This window comes from Tetrao urogallus (genome assembly GCF_951394365.1).
Source record: "Tetrao urogallus genome assembly, chromosome: 17".
In the NCBI taxonomy this organism is placed as follows: Eukaryota; Metazoa; Chordata; class Aves; order Galliformes; family Phasianidae; genus Tetrao; species Tetrao urogallus.
In genome coordinates this window covers 7,011,773-7,034,128 of record NC_136830.1, presented here as the reverse complement: position 1 = coordinate 7,034,128, position 22,356 = coordinate 7,011,773, and the positions used below count along the sequence as shown (strand labels likewise).

The following is a 22,356-nucleotide window of genomic DNA, read 5'->3' as shown; positions in this document are numbered from 1 at the left end:
CTGCTGTGAGCTGCCAGGCACAATGGGAAAATATTGCCCAGAGCTCCCTGAAGGATGCCCTTCTGTTCACACTGTGCAATAAATTCATGACAGTAGCATGGATTTTTGAAAGGAAAATGTTGCAGCAGGACAGCACTCATTTGGGTTTCTTTTGCTTTTCTCTTCTCAGCACATTCTTTGAGGACAGTAGGCATAAAAATTCACAATTCACCTCTGCTGAAAAGGCTGCTCCTCTTCAGCTGTTACCGGGATCTCCAAAGCAAACTGCCCTTTTAGCAATCCTGGCACAAGCTTAGTTCAGATTTATATTTGACCTAGAACTAGGGGAATTTGTCATCTTTTATCTGGCCTATCTCTACAAAAGCGCTCACTCCATCTCAGAGTGAGTGAGTGCTATCTCCAATTCTTGGGCAGCTTAGCCACGCTCCAATAAAGCACTTAAGTTAATGGGATTACTCATGTGTTTAAAATTAAAGGCATGCACTCTAGGGCAGCGGAGCAGCCACAGCAATGAGGCTGTGCTGCCCCAGGCCCACAACCCTGCTTCTCCTTCATTCCCAAGAGCCATGCAGGGAAAAACCTTGCTCAACCTCAGGCTATTGCTGGAAGAGCCCTCCAGCTCCCAGTGCAGGCAGATCATCCCATCCCCATCACCATGTCCATGCCCATCCTCACCTCCATCCCATCCTCACCTCCATCCCATTCTCACCCCCATCCCATCCCTACCCCTGCCAGAGGGCAGCAGATTCTGTGCCTCCCAGCTCCCGGGGGCGTGTATGAGATATTTGCAGGTGAATTATAGAACCCAGCTGTTTTACAGGGGAAGAGATTGCTTTGCAGCTCCTCAGTGCTTGACTTTCAACAGGAAGATGGCATCCTGCTGCCTGCTCTCATGTGGTTCACCAGGCGTGAGAACAACAAAGGTTCTCACTGCTGACCTCTGTGCAGTGCAGCAGGGCAGAAAGTACCTTCTCCTGGAGGCTCTGCTTCTCCTTCTTCACTTCCTCCACCTGTGTCTGCAGCTCCTGGATCTGAGCGATATCTGTTGCAGACTGGGGAACAGAGAGCCAGCAATGGAAGCAGACCCTGGGACCAGAATAGCACCCGAATGCTCCCAGGCAGGGGCATTGCACACTGCACAGCAAGCTTCATTCTGCTGCCTGAATGCAACTTCCCTAATTTTCAAAGCAAATACTTTCAGACCTCATGATCAAGCTCATTTCCCCAAAGTGCTTCCAATTGCCAATTCCCAGCTCTGTACCATCACCACTAAGGAACAGACTGGGAGTTCTCATGCAGCCCAGCCCTCTGCCGATGGCTGCTCCACAGGGAGCAGCGGGTTCCCTCTCTTGGGAGAGCTTGTCCTGCTTTGGGTGCTACACAGAAAGCCACAGCACTCTCTGTCAGTGCTCTGAAAGCTCTGAGTGACAAAACACTCCGGAAAGTACTGCTAGATAAGGATGCAGATAGGGATGTTGGGGCTGTATCTTCCTCTCTAAACAGCATTTGCTGCCCAATGGCCCTGCTGTGCAGGCAGCCCCACTGGGCCATTTGCTTGGAGCTTGGGTTTGCCAAGCAACATCCAGGCAGGGAAAACTGCAGAGCTGGCACTGCCCGGCTCCTACCTGTGCAATCAGAGCCTTGTGTTTGGCCATCAGCTCATTCAGGTCCTCCTGGTCCTCGCTGACACGCCGCAGGAGTTCGGCTCTCTCGTGCTGCATCTGGCTGAGCTGCTCATCCGCCTGAGGGCAGAAGGCGTGCGTCAAGACAGGATCCAGTATGGCACCCAGCTTTGCTAGGCTGGGATCTCACACCAGGGGGAGGAAAAGGAACTCTGGAGGGGGGTTAAGGGATGCTGCATGCTTTCAGTCTTCCTATCCATTGAGCCGCCAGGGCAGGTGACTCAGTAAACAGGCTGATCCCTGCACCAAGCACCACGCTGCCCCAGGAGCGCACCAGGGTCTTGTTCCTGCTCAGCATCTCCATCTCCACATGCAGGTTCTCGAGCTCCTGGGCTGCTGCCTGCTGGGACCGCTGGGCCTCGGCGCACCTCGCCTCGCTCTCTTCCAGCTGCGAGAGATGGAGGGAGATGCTAACAACACACACGCTGCTCCCCCGCTGCACAGCCTCGTCTATTTGCACTGCACTCCCAGAGCATTTCCCCTGCTCGCACACCAAAACTCAGCCTTTTAAATTCTGCACTGCTCCTATGACCTTTTGCTGCTGTGTTTCAACCTGAACATTTCCCTTTGCAGCGGCTGTGCTGCCAACACCCATCCGTGTCCCGCTGGGGCTGAAGCATGCACCCCACATCATGCGCCCACTGCCTTGATGAGATAGAGCTGGGATCATTAATTTGCAAAATTATGTGAATTACATGTAACTCCTGATTAGAGCAATTCACGACTTGGAGTTTTCAAATGGGCTTTTCACGTCGCATAAATTGCATTTGCAAATACACATGAAATACCACATTTATAAATGCTAATTTGCTCTCGGTTTTTATAGCTCAGCCATTAAAACAACAATAATCTTAAATGGGCTGCAAACACCCGGAAGATGCAGCATCATCCCCAAAGTCCTCACCGCTGAGATGGAGGAACATACGTGGGCTGTACCTGAACGTGCAGTTCCTTCTCTGCAGAGCTCAGGTTTCTTTTGTTTATCAAAAAGGAAAGCAAACCCCTCACCTGCTACATGCTTCCTGTGCCCATTCTCTATGTACTGGGGGCAAAGCAGGGCTCACACGCTGGCGAGGACAGGGCTATCCCCACTGCCAGCCTTTAGGCATTTCTGCCCATTTTCAGTGGGGATGTTTCACTGCCTTTTTTCACTCCCTCCTTCAATAAAAAGTGGTCTTATGAAGCTCTGGAGCAATCCTCACTCCATTTCCTCAACTGTTTGTGGTGAGTGAGATGTACTCAGAGAAGTTCAGTAGGTAATTTGCTCCCCTAGTGCTTAACGCAGAGGAAATTGAAGTCATTTTTTCCTCAAGGCCAATGACTCTCCCTGTCTTGGCAGCATCGTCAAGGTCTCTGAACAGTTGCAATACACAGACAAGGGGCCTGAAGCACCTGAATTGTGATGGCCTGGCTTTGAGCAGCAGGGATCCCACAGAACAGTGGTTTAAAATTGCATTCCTGCATCCAGCCTCGTCCTGTTTCGATGAATTGCCTGGGCAATCTATTCCCATACCCCCGGAGCCCATCTTGCAGTGGCACATGCCATTTTCCCACCTCTTCCCAGCTCCTCCCTGAACAATCATACCAAAGCCCCATATAGTTTAACCAGAGAGAAACTCATCTCCAGGACCTCTCATTAAACACTTTCCTCTCAATTTACGCAATGGAATTTTCCCACTTGGGAAGAATAGATTGAAATACCCCCAGAAATGCATAATGTATGAATGGAAGAACAACATTCGTTTGCTGCGCTGCGCCATCTGTTTAATACCTGCATGAAATGGATGCTTCAGACTTATTAAGAAACAATGCTACTCTTTTACACCATATGGATTTTGATTAACGGAAATGGTGGCGTTTGAGCGATGTTTTTATTCTTGTGGAGATTTGTGGGCTGGTGGTAGGACGGATCAGGCTCCGAAAAACCTCATCATGGATGCCATTAGGAATCATTTCAATTTAAGGGACGACATAACAATGAGGCATTTTTAATGCATGCAGAATCTCAGCATTGGCAGCATAATAGAAACGCAATATTCCCAATATTTCCTCTGTCCTTCTCATAGCACAATGCAGCACGGCTGTGCATCACTTCCAGCCCTGGAGCGGGACTCAGGAAATTGTTAAGTGTGGTGGTAAAGAGAGCAAAACAATTCACCGTGTCTGAGATCACTCAGGAGTTCAAGCAAGTGGAGCTCCTGCTGCCCTCTGGTCATGGTCATTCACTGATCCAGCTGCCCAGATCTGCAGCATGGAAATGGACATGGGAATGGGCATGGACATGAGCACACCAGCGGCTCCGCTGCAGAGCTCACCTTCCCCTTCTCTCCTGTGCAGGTGGGAACAGCTGCTGCTCACAGCTGTTATTTATGCAGAACTATTATCTCAATTATATTTGTATGTTGTTGGAATTGCTCATGCCTCCCGATTAGTTTGTTTTCAGGGAAAATGCACAATGGAGATTAATTACTGCGTGGTTTCAGAGGACTGGCGTCAACCGCCCAGTTGGTGCTCTGCACATGCTGCAGCAGCGGTACCTATCACCAACTTGAGGGCACAGTGACCTGTGTGCCAGCCTCAGGCTGGGCTACACCATGGCTCTGTGTCTGCCTGTGCCCCTGAATTGCACAGCGGTGCCCACACGCTCACCCCAACACCGGTGCGTGGCACTCGGGGCGTCTGCGTTCAGTCTGCAGCACATGAGCTTTGGTCCCTGCTCTGGCAGTTTGTGCCTTGTGTGCAGCCATTTCTATGGCAACACGCCTGAAAACAAGGCCTCTGGATTGCATTATTAGAAGGCAGAAAGCGCACTGAACAGAAGGTAATTAACAGGGCTGCCTAAAAAAGGAAAAAAACACTTAACTGCTGTTGGCGTAATTACAGAGCAGTGCTTCCTGCAAGATGACCCTCACCAGCACCACGCACTGCATGGCGTGAGCACGGCGCTGCTCACCTACATGGTGACCCACAAAGTCCTTCCCACGGTGCCAGCAACAGGGCGCACGAGTGGCACCCCTGGAGAAGCACTTATGTCCTCACACAGACAGCATCACCAGCAGTACAGTGAGGTTGTGCCCAGGGGCAGAGTGATGCTCGCCCACCTGCTGCCTTCTCCCCAGCCCTGGTGCCCACCTGCTTTTGCAGCCGCTGCAGCTCGGCAGCACCAGTGGCTCCGGGCTCTGTGGGGGCAGCCAGCAGCAGCTGTGCATCAGCCAGCAGTGCACGTGTCCGGCGCAGGTCCCTCCGCAGCCGCTTCTCCACATCCAGGTCGCGGTGGCCAATCTGGGAGGGAGAGCAGGAAGCTGAGCATACATCATGCATCAAAAGTAACAGGCTGCAGCAAAATGCTGCATTTTTTCCCCACTGGGACGTTGGTTCCCTGCAAGGCGTTTGCCTGCCCTGTTCTCCAAGTGTTCCTATAGGGTCCCATCCCATCTGTTCCCAGAGCACTTCCAGAACTGTCACTGGGGCTCCTCACATGGCCCAGACTGTGGCTGTGCTGGCAGATCCAGGGTCATGCCTCCCACTCTTTCCAGATTTGAGGCACCACAGGCCTCAAATTTGGAGGGGAAAGACCCTACAGTATGTTGGGAGCTGCAGCAGAGGAAACATGAAATCCTTTGGGTGATGGAGACAGCCAGAAAAACTTGGGGATAAATGGTAAGGAGAGGAACAAAGGCATGAAGGAAGTGAGCCCAAAGGGGAAAGAGATAAACCGTGAAGCACTGGTGAGGAAAGCATCCTTGGGAGCTATTAACACATCACTGACACAAGGCTTTGGGAACCTCCATCAGCCCCGCAGCTGTGGGACTGAGGCTGCAGCATCACTGGGGGAGCACCAGCTCCTTGCACGAGGACCTCCAGCAGCAGATCACCACTGCACTGTGCCCAACACTGCTCAGCATTGTCAGCAGCCATTTAAGGAAGGGAAGGAGGAAGCACCTCCAAAAAAAAACCACCCTCTGTGCTCCTCCTTCCAACAGAAAGCAACCATGGTTACGCATATAAAAGAATGAGGAAAGCACCACTCAGCCAGGACGTGGTTTCAGGCTAATTGAAGACTGGGAGCATTTTCCATTCCATCTCTTTTCCTCAGCATCTCTTGTTTCAGCCCCGCTCTCCTATTTTCTGTTTCCTGGCTAAAATTAATAGTGCAGGTTTGACCTCGTAACCTCCTTCCGAGCAGGCTGGTATTTGCTGAAACCCACAATCGTTGGCATCTCCATTGCCTTAATTAGTTTTCTGAGTTGGCTTTTTTCCCCTTTTTTTATAAACTGTTCTGAAGCATGCTGCCCACTGTATGTCAGGCGGTATTCATAACAACCGTTCAGCAGAGCCGACTTGCTGTTATCCCCACCATCCCTACAGACCTTATCTTGGACGCTGTTCAGCACTGTTTCCTGCGTGGCTCAACGTCTGCCCTAGCAGACGGTGGATTTGGTCAGGAAGGAGGCATCAGCACAAAGCCAGGCACTGAGCTGACCCTGTCCTACCCCTGGCGCTACGTGTCCCTGCACTGTCACTGCAGGAACTGGGGCATGAGAGCTGCAGTGATGACCAAGCTGCTAAATGCTGTTCAGTGGAGCTGCCTCCATTCCTTGCCTTCTAATTGAACACAGAGCAGCTGGGTGTGCTTTTCCCATTACATGTGCTTCCATCACTGCCACAGACACATTAGAGAGTGAAAAAGGATTTGTTCAGCAAATGTGTCTGGGACAGAATTCCTCCGCAAATTGCAATTGATAAACTGTTTCTCTGGGCAGATGGAGCTGCTGCAGAGTTAGTCGTGTTCTGTTTGACTCTCGTGAAACAAGCAGATACCTCCCTCTATGCATGGACCTTCCCAGTGATGCTGTACAAAGAATCAATGACTGCGCCGGGGGAGTTGGCCGCGTCATCACCCTGTTCACATGTGCTCCATCATCCTGTCTGCGTGTGCAGCATTTGGAGTTGGTTGAGTGGAGCAGCCAGCCCCTGCCCCATGCTCACCTGCTCACACAGCGTGCCCACGAGCCCCTCCAGGTCCTGCTTCTCGCGCAAAGCTGTCTGCTTCTCCTCGTGCTCCTGCTCTAGCTGCATCTCCAGCTGCCGGAGCTGTAATAAGAACACAGTAAGAGCACAGCACATGCAGAGTGAGGGAGAGAAGGATGAATGACATGCTGTCAGCACGAGCGGCCACAGCAGTATGGCACCGACATGCTCACGGGAGCAGAGTTCTCCCCATCTGCCTCCCATCCCCCATCCCCCACCTTCCTGAAACAGCAAAAGCAAAATTCAACTACTATGCCCTGGGCTGCTGCCTTGGTGCCCACCGGGGAGGAAGGACCCCTCATCCCCCAGCCCAATTTACCCTCCTCTGGCAGGACTGCCGTGCATCCTCCAGCTCCTCATCCTTGTCCTCGAGCTCCTTTTGGTGGATCTGCTTCATCCGCTCAATCTCCAGCTCCAGCCTCTGGTGCAGCTGAAAGACCCGAAGGCGAATGCACCCTCACTCACACCTCGCACTGCAGGATCCCCCCGCGCACAGGGCTGCCCTACCTGCTCCAGGTGATCCACATTGGCTGTCTGCCGCTCCAGCTCCTTGCGCTGCTCAGCGCTGCTGGCCTCCAGATCCCAGAGCTGCTGCTTGAGCACGGGCACAGAGCAGGAGTCCAGGGCACCGGGAGCACTGAGCTCCTGCACACGGCCAGCCAGCTGTGAAACCTTCTGTGCCAGGCTGGCCCTCTCTGCCTGCTGCTGCTGCTCGGGAGGAGACAGAGTAAGGTCAGCACACTGCGCCCAAAGCATGGGCTGCTTCCAACCACAGCACCAGGAAGCTGTGCAGTTCTATGGCCAACACCAGCCCATCTTTCGGAGCAATTCTTCCCCTCTGTTGCTCTGGACCACAGTTACCTCATCCAGAGTGCTCTGGCAGCCCCCAGCCCACCACGCTGCTGCCACGCTCTGACACCTGCCAAATCACAGCATCATTGTGCTCCTCCCCATGAAAGCATGGGCACAGGGGAAGCTGTGAAACACGGTGCAGTGCCCCCCATCACACGTGATTTTGAACAGAGTTGTGTTCGTATTTCCCAGCATGGATTCTGGCCCCAATATCACTAAGGTCCTGCCCTGGAGACACAGCCTGGAAGTTTCTTGCAGGGGGAGGACTGAGGGTGGAGGCGTGAAGAAGAGCACAAGTCAGAACACCAGCCAACCAAAGGGATGGGGCTTAACTTGCAAAACGTGATCTCGTTCTGACAGAGGGTAATGCTATGGGAATACATCAGGCACCCCCTAGAATGGTGCCAAACATAATCAATCAGAATCACTATGCTGGCTTTGCATCGGATTGACTCTGTGATTACACAGACAATGGCTTTGCTCTGTGCACTGTTCGCAGGATGCAAAGCTGAGGAGCGAAGCACTTCCCTCTCACCTCCAGGTTCTGCTGCAGTTTGCCCATCTCCCACTGCAGGGAGGAATTCTCCTGGACCACCTTCTCACGAAGACTCCTCTCAAAGGCAGACTCTCCCAGGGCCTGGGCCAGCTGCAGGTCGAACCTGGAGGAAAATGCATGGTGCTGCTGCCAGCGTGGCTGGGCAAAAGAGACACAGGGCTGCATCTCAGCCTGGTCCTGCCAAGCACTTTTGTGATGACAAGATGCCTGTGCTCTGCAAAGTGCTGTTGTCACTGTGCGAATCCCAAACTTCTTGGCATGCCGGCTGCAGTCAGAAGTGGCCAAGAGCTAAGATCTGCTGCAGCAGCCACCCCTGGCCCAAACCACCCCAGAACAGGTCCAGCAGCCCAAGGAGATGTCAGTACCCACCCTTCCAGCACCAAAGGTGGCTTCACCACCAATGTGGTGGCTTCAATGCACCAGGGCTGATCCCAGAGGGAAGGGTATCTCACACAGCAGAGCAAGCAAGGGATGTGGCACAGTGAGGAAAGATGAGCATCCTCAACCCTGCGCTTCCCTCCCCAGTACGCCTGGCCCACTCCTGGCCTTACTTCTTCTGCCGCTTCTCCAGCTCATGGCTGCGGCTCTGCTGGCTCTCAGCGAGCACCCGTGCATCCTCCAGCTCACAGGTCAGCCGCCTGCACCGCCGCCGTAGCTGCTGGGCTGCTGCCCGTGCCGCCTGGCACGCCGCCTGCACCTCACCCAGCTGTGGGACAGGATGAGGAATGGCATGGGGCTGGCACTGCCACCAGCCAGACCCCCACCATCCCAGAGCAACCCCTCCAAGAGCAATGCTGCTCTGCACAGAGGATTTGCTTTCCCAAAGTTTCGCATCATGCAGGGCATGGCAGCACATAGAGCTCTCGCCCTCTGGGGAACGGAGTCGTTAAGGAATGACTTTAAATAAGCAAAATCTTGCACTAATGAAGCCTGTAATTCCAAATGAGCTGCCTGAAAGCAAATGGGATGTTTTGCTTTACTCAAGCTCTAAAGCCTGGTTTGTTTCTCTTATTACTTTTTAATGTAGCATGAATAACACCCATCTCTTTTCTTTATGCTTAAGAGAAGTGACCTGGTACCCAGCACTCTCCAAGAAGCACAACAGCTTTGTGTCTCCTGTCCAAAGCTTGGGAACAGCTATATCTTTACATGACCAGCTCTTAGCATGGGACCTCCCAGTCTCCCAGGCCCATGGTTGAGCCACTCCACACCCCTCTCAGCTTTCCACCCTGTGCTCACACTCACACCTGGCCAAAGCTGAATTTGATCTGCAAAAGGGACTTTTTGAGCTAAAAGAAACTTTGGGGTACTTATTCTCAAGCCAGCAAAAATCAGACAATTTCCCCAGCAGCAAGCGTCTGCTTTTCTGATGGAGCCCCAGAAAGCTCCACCAGCACCATTGCTGGGCAAGGACCATCAGTTTGGGAGTGCAAGCTTGGGAATGGCCTCCAGAGCCCCGGATCCAGCAGCCCCCTCCCCAGTTCTTGCCTTTTGCTCAAGCCCTGTCCTGGAGCTGAGCTCGGCGCTCAGCCGCTCCTCCAGCTGTGCCAGCCTCTTCTGGAGGAAGGCGATCTCCGTCTGCGCGCAGTCGAACCGCACCTGCCATGCGTCCTCTGCAAATGGGCCAGAGCTGGGTATCGTGGCTCCCAGGGGGCACGGAGCACAGCTCTGCTTTGTACACCCAAGGCTGTACATGGCTCCTGCCCTAGGCAAAGCATGCACACGTCCCATCACTCCTCAGCTTCCCCATCGCTTTAAGCACGTGCTGAGCTGCTGGGAGCGCTGGGTGAGCACCAGCAGCCCCTTGGGGCAGAAAGCCTGCTGTCTTCCCATCCAACCCACAAACAAGATATGTAGAACCATAGAACAGATTGTGTTGGAAAGGACTTTCAAAGATCATCAAGCTCCAACCCCACTGCCATGGGCAGGGTTGCCAACCGCTAAATCAGGCAGTAGATCAGGTTGCCCATGATCACATCCAACCTGGCCTTCAACATGCAAGAGAAAGAGCTTCCAGCCACCACTGAGTGAGCAGTGCAGAATGACAGCATGCTAAGAATGCAGAGGAGTGGCCAGGGGCCAAGGGAGCAGGGTTGCACAGGGGACCCATTGGCTGGACACCTGAAGCATGCACTGTGTCCAAAGGGCTGCCCTACCTCCTTCAGAGCCACTTATTTTCATCTCACGCAGCTGAACCAACTGCTGGGCCTCCTCCAGCTGCTTCTGCACTGACTCTAGTTTCTTCTGCACTTCGTCGTGCTTGCTCTGGGGAAGAAAGGGAAGGAGGGAACAGATGACCCTACTGCTGGGGCACTCAGGCACAGTGAGACTCTGTCCGGGCTCTCCTACCTGCAGCTCCTGCAGCTCCCGAGTGCCCCGCAGCCTCTCTGCCCTCTCCCCATCCAGCACCTGGCAGGCAACGTCACCTTTGTGCCTCTCATCTGACAGCTCCATCGTCAGGTCGATGATCTGGGGGCAACGCAGTGTCAGGCTGGGCACTGCCACGCACGTGAGCACACACAGACCCATTGTCTCCCAGCTGGCTGCTGCCTGCCCTTTGGTAGGGAGCATGTACACTGCCCTGCATGAACCCAACAGCAGTGCCAAGGAAAGAGCAACCACCAGCAAAGCGTGTGGCTGCAGCAGTGTGCTCACATGTCTCCCTGCAGCAAAGTGCTGTTTGCACTGCACTGCCTGCATTGCACTGCCTGCAGGGCTCACCAGATTCCTGCACTTTTCTAGCTGATTAGGGGTGAAATTTCCTTTGAAGCAAAAAAAGCGCATGAATAAAAGGGTGTTATTAATCTGTTAGATTAATTGCACTTTCTACAAATGTAAACACAGCCTGCCCTGCTAATCCAGCTCTGCAGGACTATCCTTACGAGGGGCAGCATTAGCCAGGCCAGCAGGCAGCACGCAGGCTTCAAATACTCCTGTTCCTGCATTCAGCAGCATTTTAAGGCACTTCAATCCGCAGACATGCTATAAAAGCTCTCCAGAGGTCCAGCAACTTTAATTTGGGTAAGTAAGCACAATAGGCTTACTTCCCCTGGGGAGCTGGTGTTTTCTAGGTCTGTCATAAAGCATTAGCCTCTCGTGGCAGTCCCCAGCCTCAGGAGTGCAATTGCATTTCTAAAGTGCAGAGCTACAGCAAAATAATCAGCAGTCACTTCCCCCTGAAGAAGAGGGTGCTGGGTGAGGGTACTGGCACAGCTAAGCAGAGTGTTGCACCTAAGATCAGAGAAACGAGCAAATCCAAAGCAGATCAAGGCTGAGCCGCAGCAGTGAGCGGGATGATCCTGCCATGCTCTTTCCCTCATTATTAGCATTGGTCCCATTAAACAAAGCCACTCAAGGTGCTTGCAGAAGTCACCAAGACAGCTGCTTGGAGAGCATAGTGGGAACATGAAACAACTATGTGCCATTTCCTGTTCTAACAATCGCCTTTTGCCAGCAGAAGGGACAGCATCCACACGGTCACCCTGTCAGTGTGGTGACATCAGTCCCAAAGGCCACCAGTGCACAACATCCAACACCTTTCCTCTGTGGCCACGCTTATCCTGATAGGGCATAACTTTGACATGAGTGAGCAGAGGGCTCTTTCAGGCCCTACCTTGCTCTCCAGCTTCTCGGTGTTCTGCCTGAGCTCACTGCACGACTGCTCCGATCTCTCCAGCTTCCTTCTGAGTGCCGCCAGCTCCTTCTAGGTAAGATTGCAGGAAAACACACAGTGAGAGCTCTGGCATCCTCAGTTTACTTATCATGGTCTTGTTTTCTTTTAAAAATAAGTGGGAGAGACACAGCTGCCTTATTAAGAAAATCTAGCAGACAGCTTTGAAGGCTGCTCACTGCAAATTGCTGGGACTCCAGCTCCTGACACGAATTCCATTGGAGGGAATGTCAGCTTTGGTCTATGTACAGAGCACATCCTCATACGTACAGAGGCAGTCTCAAAAGGAATGACGGAATGGAGATTGGGCAGTGTTTGTTTTATCTGAGCCAGCCTGGAAACATCTTGTTAGGACATCCCTAAGGCAAAAACACGAATGGGATGTTGGGGAATACGGACTAAGAATTTAACAGAGGTCTCATAGCATGACAAATCAAAGAATGGATTAGGTTGGAAGGGACCTTAAAGATCACCTAGTTCCAGCTCCAAGGGGTTGGGTGAAATGTGACATTCCCAGGCCAGTAAATACCCGTGGGAGGCTCCCATCATCAGTTCTGGCCTGGATGGAAGCACAGCTCTGGCAATAGCACAGAGAAAAATTCCCTGCAACAAGGCTGTTTGGGTGCTCAGCTCGCCCATCATCCCAAGAGGCTCAGCTCAGCAGGTCTAGCACCAACAACCTCTCAGGGAGGACAAGGCAGAGCTCCCAAATCATCCCATCTCATCATGTCCCATCCCATCCCATCCCAGCCCATCCCATCCCATGGAACTTACCTCTTTTACTCGCAGCTGTTCCTCTGCCAGGTTAATGCTGAGCAAGGGCCGCACACGGCTCAGCAGCTGCCACCAGGGCCAGTGCCGGACCGCCTGGAAGACCACCACGTTCTTCTGGATGCAGCGGACAGCAAGACGTTGTACCTGCAGGTATCACAGCAGCCCTGACCCTGTGCAGCAGCCCAAGCACATATCTTGGTGGACTCAGGGCATCCCGACCCATGGGATGGGTACCTTCAGCCTCTTGAACTTCTGACGGCTGAGGAAACCCTTACAGGCTGCCTGGAGGAGGATCAGTTTCTGAGCTATCAGCTTGTCACGCTGCTTCTCCAGCCTGGTGAGAACACCTGCCTTCAGGAACACCTATGCAAGGAGAGAGCGATGTGCACCCCGGGAGCAGAACAACCCTGGCTCTGAGCCCAGAGCTGCCCCGGTCACTTCCAAACCGTATGCACCGTCTGCATAATGCAGCTTCAGTAATAATGAATGACACTCCTGAACCCACAGGTACACCCCAAGAGTTGCATTTCAAAGAAGCCAAACTGAATCAAAGAACAATCCCAGGGAAGATCGCTTTCTTGAGATAATGTTATGATTGCTCCACCACCTACTTGATTGTCTCATTAAGGTCTGTATTAACTTCATAAGCCAGCGAGTTTTAGAAGCTAGTGCAAAATCAATACTCAAAGTGATGGCAAAACCAAGTGCCATATAACAAGATGTGACTGCAGCTGCTATCGCACTATTGATTAAGTACAAGGGTTTCATAGAAGAGATAATTGCAAACTGCACTGCGCGGGATAAAAGAAAGTTATTTCACTCCACAGAACCATTTCATGAATTCTTTCTTTATAGACTCTGAGAGCTGAAGGCAAGCATGCATATGAAATTAATTTTCCTTTGAGATTATCAACTTTAAGTTCAAATTCTGTTGCTGGGACAAGTGCTGCCCGGTCTGGCAGGTTTCACCCCTACTCAAAGAGACCAAGCTCCCCGAGCCCCGTTGCTTCTATGGGACGTGGGAGGTGGCTGGGTTGGGTTTCAGGACGAGGCACACTATAACCCAGGGTGATGCCTTTGTACCTGGCTGCGTCCTATGGCCACACTTTTCTTCTCCAGATCCAGCGCGTGGAAGAGCTCCTCGATTGCCTGCAGGGAGGGAATGCACTGCAGCTCCCAGCTCATGCGCTGCTGTGAGTCCCCTCTGCCTTCTTTAATGACAATGTTGACCTTTTCTGACTGTCAGACTTGTCTCATTAAATCCCGAGGTCTCTACTGAACGTGCATGCACTCTGGCAGTTTGCACAACAGAGCATATGTCCGTCTTTGATTGATCTCCCCTCAGCTCTCTGGCTTACCCACATCTCATTCCAGGCATGCGGGTGACTCTCCCCAGCCTTGCTACTGATTTATTATAAAACCTGTTCAACTGGGAGATCCTGGCCTTCGTTCCTTTGGTGCCAGCCCAGGTGATGCCCAGCCCTGGGAACTTCATGCTCTTTGAGCTACATTGGGTCCCTGGGGTGTGATTCTGCTTTGTCCTCAGCTTCACATATTTTGGGACACCCCCAGCCCTAACCTAGCAGGGTTTCCAAAGCTCTTTGCTCTTAAGTATTAAAAAGAAGCAGTAATAGGCTTCATTTCCAGGCTGGTTTCTCCAAGTCTTCTCCATGGTGCAATAACCCTGGAAAATGCAGCCCACGCTAGGAGTGATTACAGCCTTTGCAAAAACACAGCCTTAAGGGGGAGAAACTCCGGGGCTGAGAGCAGAGCACATCACCCACTGCTGCCGGGAGAGGCTCAGCAGAGCTTTAGGCATTGACCCCACAGCCCCAGGGGCAGCCATGACAATAAGAGCGCTGAATGTATTGAATGGCTGAGCCCGGATGGAGCTGCCCCCTGCCCCAGGGCAAGACCAAGAGCTCCTTTGAAGAGCTCCGGTAATAGCTCCTAATTGCAGAGAGAGCCCTGACTGCTGAGTATGGGCACGGGCAGAGCCCAAGGTGGTGCTCTCAGTCAGGGCATACCTTGCTCTCATCCGGCACCTCGTAGGCAGATGTGCACTTCTTCATGACAGCTGGAGCCAGCACCTGGAAGCGCCGTCGGAAGTGGGTCAGGAGCAGGTGGTCCGCGTACCCTGGGGACAACAGACACCTCTGGGCAGGATGCATGAACTGGCGGTGAGGTTTGTATTGATGGAGAGGAAGGGAGCAGTGCAGGGGCTGCTGGGGCATGCAGCAAAGTGGGATGCAGGTGGGGGGGCTGGGGGAGCTGAGCAAAATGATGGCAAAACAGAAGCAGCAGGAAGGGAACGAAAGGTGCGCTCGAGGCGGCTGGATAAGGTGGCACAATGTGCAATGCAGGAAATGTCCCCAGCCCCTTGCTCGGGCCTTTTGTGACCCCACAGGCTGCAGGAACAAAGTCATGCATTGGTCTGCAAAGGGAGCACTGGGCACTGCGCTCATTGTGCTCAAGCTGAGCCACCAGCAGTGAAGAGACCTCTCAAAAATCCCCAAAGGCACTGGCAATGTGGTGAAGCAGGTCCAGCGAGAGGCAGGACATGAGCAAAGCGTGGAGGGCTGAGCAGGGGCTGCAGGGGGCAGTGCATACCAATGCGGTGCAGGCGCAGGGCATCCAGGAGCTGGCTGCCCCCCAGCTGGGCTCGCAGGGCCGGCACATCCAGCAGCGGGGGGTCTGCCTTCTCCACCGCTGTCCCAGGAACCAGGGAGTGCACAAAGTGCAGCTGGGAGCGCCGCAGGAGGCTGGTGAGAGCGTCCTAGGGGAAAGAAGATGTCAGTGGGACTGGAGGTAACCAAGCAAGACTTTCTCCCAAAGCCCCAGGTTTTCTGTTCCCAAATGCCCTGTCTCTGGAAACAGGGCTCTGAGCACCTAGTCGAGTTGTAGATGTTCCTTGTAGGGGAGAGGGGCCAAGTGGCCTTTAAAGGTCACTTCTATCTCAAAAAATTCTGTGATTCTATGATTCCACTGGGGCTGGGGGGAGCCAGAACATGTATGAAGCTGGCTGCTGGGTCTGCTGGGAGCCCAACCACCCCATTACAGCGTGAGCAACAGGAGGCTGGCGCACAGCCAGCACGGAGGGCCAGCATGCTTAAGAGGATTAACCAGCAGCACAGCAAGGTGTGCATGTAATCTGCTTTGCGACTTGTTTCCTTGCGATGCTCTCCCTGAGCAGCAGCGCAGCATCCCCAGCCGAGAGGAGCCACGCACAGCCCTGCTCCTGTCTCTGCACTCACCGCCTGCAGCTTGAGCTGGGCGCACACCGATCTCCTCCTGACTGCTGCCAAGCTGCTGGCGAAGACCTTCCTGATGCAGGCATTGCGCTGCAGGGCCGCCTGTGAGCACCCTTCCAGCCCCACCACAGCACGGCAGACCCGCGGCACCCCGCGGCGCAGCATTGCCAGCTCCTGCAGTGCATTCCTGTGGGCGAGAAAAGAGTGAGGTGCTGGGTACGCAGCGGGGGCAGCACGGGGGCACTTTGCTGCCAGCAACCTGCAGCCCGAGGTCAGTGCCAAATCCAGCACTGGTGCTCATGCAGTGCTGCCCCACAGCTCCTGGCTTCTCTCTGCATCGAGAACCCCGCTGCTTGTTGCTATTAGAACTTCCCTGAACCAAAGCCCAGAACAAAACGAGCCGGCAGGGCTTAAGCAGAAGGTTAAAATCATGGCGTGTGCAGAGGCATCTGTACCAGCGTGTTTGTGTTTCAGCTCCAGTAGTTTACAAGGTTGCTGGATGCAGCAGGGGAAAGAGAAGTGCTGCTACATGGGTGCCTCACTGCCTCTGCACTGCGATGCTGCAGAGCCAAGGACATTGCGGGGCCCTTCTACCTGTGGGACAGCAGCACCCAGCATTCTCCCCACGTTGCCTCCCCTGCAGCAGGGTTACAGTTAGGCTTAGGATGACATGATGTTGCACTGCATTTGATTTCATTTCACATCACTGGATTGCAGTGAATTCCACTGCATTTTACTGTGTTGCATTCCACTGAATTTCTTTGCATTGGGTTAGGGTTAGGGTTAGACACAGCTCTACTGCTTCAGGTAATTTTGATGGGGAGCATTATGGGATGATTTGGATGAGATGGCATTATCCACCAGCTCCCTGTTGAGCATCCACCATAATCAAACCATGCACATCTAGCTGCTCATCAGCTGGGGCTGGGTGGCTATACATCAAATCACTTGGCTTTGCTCCCCTACCATACTAAATTCTAAATATTCCAACAAAGCTGGACCAAAAGCAGCTTTTTTCCTGGCTTTTTCCTTGCTTCCTTCCCCATCTCATCCCTCTCCCATGGAGCAGCCACAAGCACATGCCCCATACTCACAGCTGAGATTGCTGCAGCAGCTGACTGGCGTTCTCTGCCGACAGGTTGAGCTTGGCCTTGCTCACCCAGCCTGCCAGGTCATAGCGCACGGGGTCGGTGCCTAGCTGGTGTGGGATCTCAAAGTGCAGTGCCTGCTCACACTTGCGCACACAGCCGGCCCCTGCAACAGCAACAGTGCCATGAGGGGGTCAACTGCACCCCAAGGGGGTCACCATCAGGTTCCCGTGGGGCTACCACTGCCAGCAGGGCCAGGAGATGGCGTGCACCTAGCAGAGCATTTCAGACCGTGCTCTCCAGGCACAGAACAGTGATGGTGCACGGGGAACCCACACTGCTTTCACTGATGGGAGAGAACCCAGCTCTGCGTTTCTTAGCAGAAGAGGATTGCCCAAGAAGGAAAGTGAAATAGTTAATTTTCTGGGGGGTTTCCTTAATTGTCATAGCTAAATGGTGATTCCAGAAGCAATGCAGCTGGAGTGTGGGGAGATGCCCAACTCACCATCCTGGTCAGATCCTTTTGGGGCAAAGTAAGAGCAGAGGCGGTCAAAAGCAGCACCATCTCCAGAGCCTGGGATCAGCACCTCCTCATCCAGGATCCACAGCAGCCCCCTGCGGTCGGCCCCCAGGCTGCTGGGCAGTACCTGTGGCTGTCAAAGAGTGGAGGTGTCTCTTGGGTCACCAGGAACGGGACAGGGGGTGGCCAGGAGCTGCAGCCAGCATGCCCCACTTCCCAGCATCTTTGCTCTAAGCTGAGAAGAAAGGAAACCTCTGCCCAGCTGTGTGCCCCTGGTAACTCGTGCCACATGCACTGCACACAACGAGGCAGCACGGCCTCTGCAACCCTCCGAGCAGAGGAAAGATGCTCCAGGCAGAGCGACCAATTCCCCCAGTGGCCACCGGGCCCGGTTACCTGCGAGGGGTTCAGGTCAACGATGGACAGCGTGACCAGTGGAGAGCGCTCTGGAAGATCAAAAGACACCTCAACATTTTCCTGGAAAACATTATTTAAAAGCTCACTTCAGTCAGGAGTCCGACCGCAGGTGCGTGCACACGGGGAGGGCGATGGAGCGGAGCTGCCACCAGGGACACTTCTGTGGGCGCAGAGCAGCACGCTCCAAGGGCTCCACAGCACTCGGTGAGTGTCAGACAAGCTGCATAAATGATGGATATGATAATAACAGGACCGAACAAGAGAGCACCGAGGAAACAATCAATTATTAACGTGCAGCTGGCGGGCAGAGCCGCCATTCGTGTTCCCTTTCTATTTCAGGTTGGCGGGGCCAGCAGGTCTCGTGTTTCCAGCACCCTGTGGTGTTTCTGAGGCTCAGGGGGTGGCAGCAGAAAGCCCCATGTTTGGGGCAGGGCAGCACTGGCACAAGGCATGGTGATCCCACCAAGCTCCTTCATTTCATGCTCGGCTGGTAGCTGCATATTCATCACTACTGAAGGGCACATCTATACTTACTGGAGACAAGTGCTGTGTGAATATTAAGCCGTGGGAATTCAACCATTTTTCCAGAGCTGAAGGTATTAAAGTTACTTCTGCAAGCTTAATAAGTTCATTTTTGCCAGTAGATTTTCCAGCAGTTTATTTCTGTGATAATTTATCATTTTCCTTTCTGTTCTCTATTATTCGACACCTGAGCTAATTTAGGAAAAGCCCAGCTGCACCACCAGAAGGGTGCAGAGCACCTCAGCTGGGAGGAGATGCCTCACAAATCATAGAATGGCTTCCATTGGAGGGGATCTTAAAGCCCACCCAGTTCCAACCCCCTGCCGTGGGTTGGTTGCCCCCCAACACATCAGGCTTCCCAGGGCCCTATCCGTGGCTATGGAAGTATATCATATGTTAAGTAGGCCAGGCCCCATGTTTGGTTAAGAACTTATTTACAGAAAACATGGCTGTTGATTAAGTTTTTGATTAGGAATTAGAACCAGGAATTTTTAATTTTTGTGGTAACTATTATCAACCATAGCAGGGTACATGGTACCTCCCCAAAGGAATGCTGAGAGCCTGCTTTTGGGCACCAGATGTCCTGTTCAACTAGGAGAAACAGCCTTCCCTAATCAGAATGTCTGCTTGCTGAAGGTTTTTAATTAACTGCTGAAGGCTCTGAATTTACTGCCAAGTATCCTCAACGTCGTGGTCACCCACGTTCTCACATGGTTACTCCATGGCCCCTGCATGGTTCAGCCTTTGGCCCCTCATGTTCTCCCTGTGGTTCATTCATGGTTACCCAATATTCCCTTCAGTCTGACTTCACTGCCAGTCAGTTGTCCACCCCGTGATCCCTTCACGCGTGATTCCTTGTTCACACCGTGGTTCCTTCGTAGTCACCCCATGGTCACAACATGGTTTTCCCACATTCATCAGGTGGTCAGCACATGGCCCTAGAATGGCTGCCCCATACTCACTTCTTTGATGCCTATTACTCACTGCATCCCCCCGTTTTACCCTGTGGTATCTCCACAATCACCTCATGGTCACACCATGACCATGATCCTTTTATGGTCATTCAATGTTCTCACTTTGGTCCCTTCACGGTTGCCTCATGGTTTCTGAATGTTCCACCCTGTGATCCCCTTATGGTCACCTTACAGTCAACCCATTTCCCCTTTGTGATCTTCTCAAGGTCAAGACATGAGCGCTCCATGGCCACACCATCTCCTCCCCACAACCCCTCCATGGTCATTCAAATGTTCCATGTTCCCATGATGGTTACCCAACGGTCACCCCGTGGCCTCACAAATGCCCACGAGGACACTGCTGGGGGCAGAAGGAGGAAGGGCCTGCAGACCCTGTGCTCCTGCAGCACTCCTCCATCACAGCCCCGAAGCGCCGTCCCTTTCACCGCAGCAGCTCACAGGCACTGCACGTGCCCAAGGCAGCCCCATGCACCCACGCTCACCTCTTTGTACCTCTCCATCTCCGAGACAAAGGTTCTCTCGTAGAAGAGCCCCTGCAGCCGCTCATGCACGTAGTTGTGGCACAGCTCCTCAAACGTGGCTGCCCGCTGCCCACCCTGGTGCCGCGGGTTGTGGAAGCCAGGGGTGTCCACCACCGCAATGGAGGCGATGGAGAGGTGCTGGGATGAGAAGGACCTGGGGACGGGCACACAGCGTGGGGTGACACCGACCCTCTGCTAGCTTCCAGCCTCCCCCTGCCTGCGTCCCTTCCTGGCACCCTGGGTGTTTAGAGCCATCGCCATCGCTACCGGCACATGGACTGCACAGCAGCATGACATTTCTCTCCGGCCACCATTGCAAAGCTTTGATAGGTGTTGATGGGTCAGTGTGGGGAATAAAGTCAAGCAAAGCAACACTAGCTTTAAAGGGAGTAGGGTACAGCATGATTTAGTGCTGCTATTCAAGAGAATCTTCTACAAGGTCTTAGAGTACCATCACCAATTTCACTTTGGAATGCGGTTGCTAGGAATTAAAATGAAAATATTCAGCTGCAGGTAAAAATAGACCCGCTGGAACAACACAGAGTGTTTCTGAGCACTGGGTTTCATGCGGATGCTGACTTGTACAAATTGGGCTGCACATCTGAATTGAGAAAAGTGAATTGTTTGGGGTCTGATCCTCACCCCCGTGTCAAGCATTCCGTTTAATTGAATGGGTCATTTCAGTACAAGGGATGCCCCTCCCTCCCAGCTTTCCAGACGGAGGTGAGCAGAGGAGGGATGCTTTGCAACATTTTGATCCCCACTTGTGACCACACAGCAGCTGCATGGCTCCCTGTGGGCTCCCTGCACACCGCTAACCCCAGCTCCAGCCTGCGATATCTCACCCATCACTGAGCTCTGCAGGACGCAATGCTGGCCCCATACCTGTTGATCATGGAGACGAGTGCAGCAAAGAGCTCTTCGTAGAGACCTGAAGCCATTCCCTCCACACACTCCACACCTGTCATCTTCTGCCCTGCAGAGAGAAGAGCAAAGTAATGCTCCCTGCCTGTGCACAGCCACCTGTGTGCCCGCAGCCCCTCCAGTGCCCCGTGCTTTGTGCACGTGCCCCAGGTTAGGCTATGGGGCACAGCAGAAGCCCACCCTGCTGCCCCCATGGCATTTCTTTCTTCTTTCCCTCCCCATTTCTAGGGAGGGCCCCATTGCTGATCTTCCAGAGGCATCACCTGCACTCCTTCATGCCCAGGTCTCTTTTCCAGGTGGTAATCAGGGCTCTATCGCATTCCCACATGGAAATAGAAATATCCCATGTGGAAATAGGAACTCCATGAGGAAAGGGAGAAGGGAGCGCTGGGTACCTGAGGGTCCCTCCTCTTCAGAGGGCCTCCCGCCGCCCCGTGCAGCCGCCTGTGCCAGGATCTGCTTCAGGTGGTGCTTGAAGACGGCGGTGCTGAGCTCCTCCAGCTCACAGCCCAGCACCTCAGCAGCGTGTGTCGCCCACTCAAAGTGCATGAACTGCTTGCGGCCCACTGCGAAGGGAGGCAGGGCATCAAACACACACAGAGACAGCACATGGGATGGAGGCGGGTGGCGGTCCTGCAGCAGGGATTCCATCAAGGGCATCCTGCACAGCACCGCAGCCCCCAGCACCGGCTCTGCAGTAGGAGCATGAAGAGCACTGCTGAGCTTGGAGGGGTTTTGCAGCCGATGCTCTCGGGTGTTGCAGCCCCACGTGCTCTGCAAGCCAGCAGAGAGCTGCTTTCCAATTCCTTTCATTGCCATGGTGCTCAGCTTTATGCCCTTCTCTATAGGCTGCTGCTTTAATTTTCAATTACGGTGGACGTGGTCGGGCGCTTCCCTCACTCCCTGCCTCTGTAACACCTCCAACAAATCTGAAAAGCTTTTCCTCCCTTCCCTGGATCGGTTTGACCCATTTGGGTCATCACTTGGCATAATTTTTGGTTGGGAATGAAACATCTCAGACCAACACATCGCAGTGTGTTCCCCACTGCTCTGACCAGGGAGGGCTGAGCAGTTTAGGGCAGGTTGCAGCTGGGCTGAATGCCTTGCAACCAGCAAACACGGCAGCAAGCAGCCCAGTGGGGTGCTGATGGGATTACCACCTGAGGGGGAGAGGAGGATCCTCCCGGCTGGATGGGGTAATCTATTTGTCCTGCTCTAAATCCTCCGGTCTATTCTCCGCTGACCGGCTGGCTGATGTATGACATGTTGAAGCCTATCTATAACAAAGGGGAGAGCTGTGTAATAGCATGATTAAAGAAATCTGCCACTCTGGCTGCGTTTCCCCAGCTGTTTGTAATAAAGATGTCAGAGCACTGAACAGATAGTGCCATAACTCGGGGGGCACAGAGACAGCCTGCTTGGAGCAGGAAAGAGAAAAAAAGAAGGACGAAATACTGAAAACATTCCCCAGGTGCTTCTCCCTGCAGCAGGAAACCCGAGTGCTGAAGAGCAGAAGGCTTTAACAGAGAGAAAAATGGGCAGGATGCAGAGGCCAGCCCTAATGCAATCTTTTC

General features: G+C 53.3%; 1 protein-coding gene across 1 annotated transcript in view; it reads right to left on the bottom strand.

The window, feature by feature from the left end:
- MYO18B (myosin XVIIIB) overlaps nucleotides 1-22,356 on the bottom strand; it is a 42,327-nt gene that overhangs the window by 13,625 nt on the left and 6,346 nt on the right. Inside the window, exons 12-36 of the mRNA XM_079543974.1 lie at nucleotides 21,178-21,348; nucleotides 20,744-20,834; nucleotides 19,820-20,012; nucleotides 17,821-17,901; nucleotides 17,410-17,557; nucleotides 16,911-17,070; nucleotides 15,820-16,003; nucleotides 15,176-15,341; nucleotides 14,593-14,702; nucleotides 13,649-13,714; nucleotides 12,800-12,928; nucleotides 12,566-12,709; nucleotides 11,735-11,824; nucleotides 10,471-10,590; nucleotides 10,278-10,386; nucleotides 9,610-9,734; nucleotides 8,673-8,827; nucleotides 8,101-8,224; nucleotides 7,221-7,421; nucleotides 7,033-7,143; nucleotides 6,672-6,776; nucleotides 4,815-4,964; nucleotides 1,957-2,070; nucleotides 1,626-1,742; nucleotides 969-1,052 (exon numbers count right to left, since the gene is read on the bottom strand). Coding sequence (XP_079400100.1) covers nucleotides 969-1,052; nucleotides 1,626-1,742; nucleotides 1,957-2,070; nucleotides 4,815-4,964; nucleotides 6,672-6,776; nucleotides 7,033-7,143; nucleotides 7,221-7,421; nucleotides 8,101-8,224; nucleotides 8,673-8,827; nucleotides 9,610-9,734; nucleotides 10,278-10,386; nucleotides 10,471-10,590; nucleotides 11,735-11,824; nucleotides 12,566-12,709; nucleotides 12,800-12,928; nucleotides 13,649-13,714; nucleotides 14,593-14,702; nucleotides 15,176-15,341; nucleotides 15,820-16,003; nucleotides 16,911-17,070; nucleotides 17,410-17,557; nucleotides 17,821-17,901; nucleotides 19,820-20,012; nucleotides 20,744-20,834; nucleotides 21,178-21,348 — 3,248 coding nt within the window. The remainder of the gene's footprint in view (nucleotides 1-968; nucleotides 1,053-1,625; nucleotides 1,743-1,956; nucleotides 2,071-4,814; nucleotides 4,965-6,671; nucleotides 6,777-7,032; nucleotides 7,144-7,220; nucleotides 7,422-8,100; nucleotides 8,225-8,672; nucleotides 8,828-9,609; nucleotides 9,735-10,277; nucleotides 10,387-10,470; nucleotides 10,591-11,734; nucleotides 11,825-12,565; nucleotides 12,710-12,799; nucleotides 12,929-13,648; nucleotides 13,715-14,592; nucleotides 14,703-15,175; nucleotides 15,342-15,819; nucleotides 16,004-16,910; nucleotides 17,071-17,409; nucleotides 17,558-17,820; nucleotides 17,902-19,819; nucleotides 20,013-20,743; nucleotides 20,835-21,177; nucleotides 21,349-22,356) is intronic.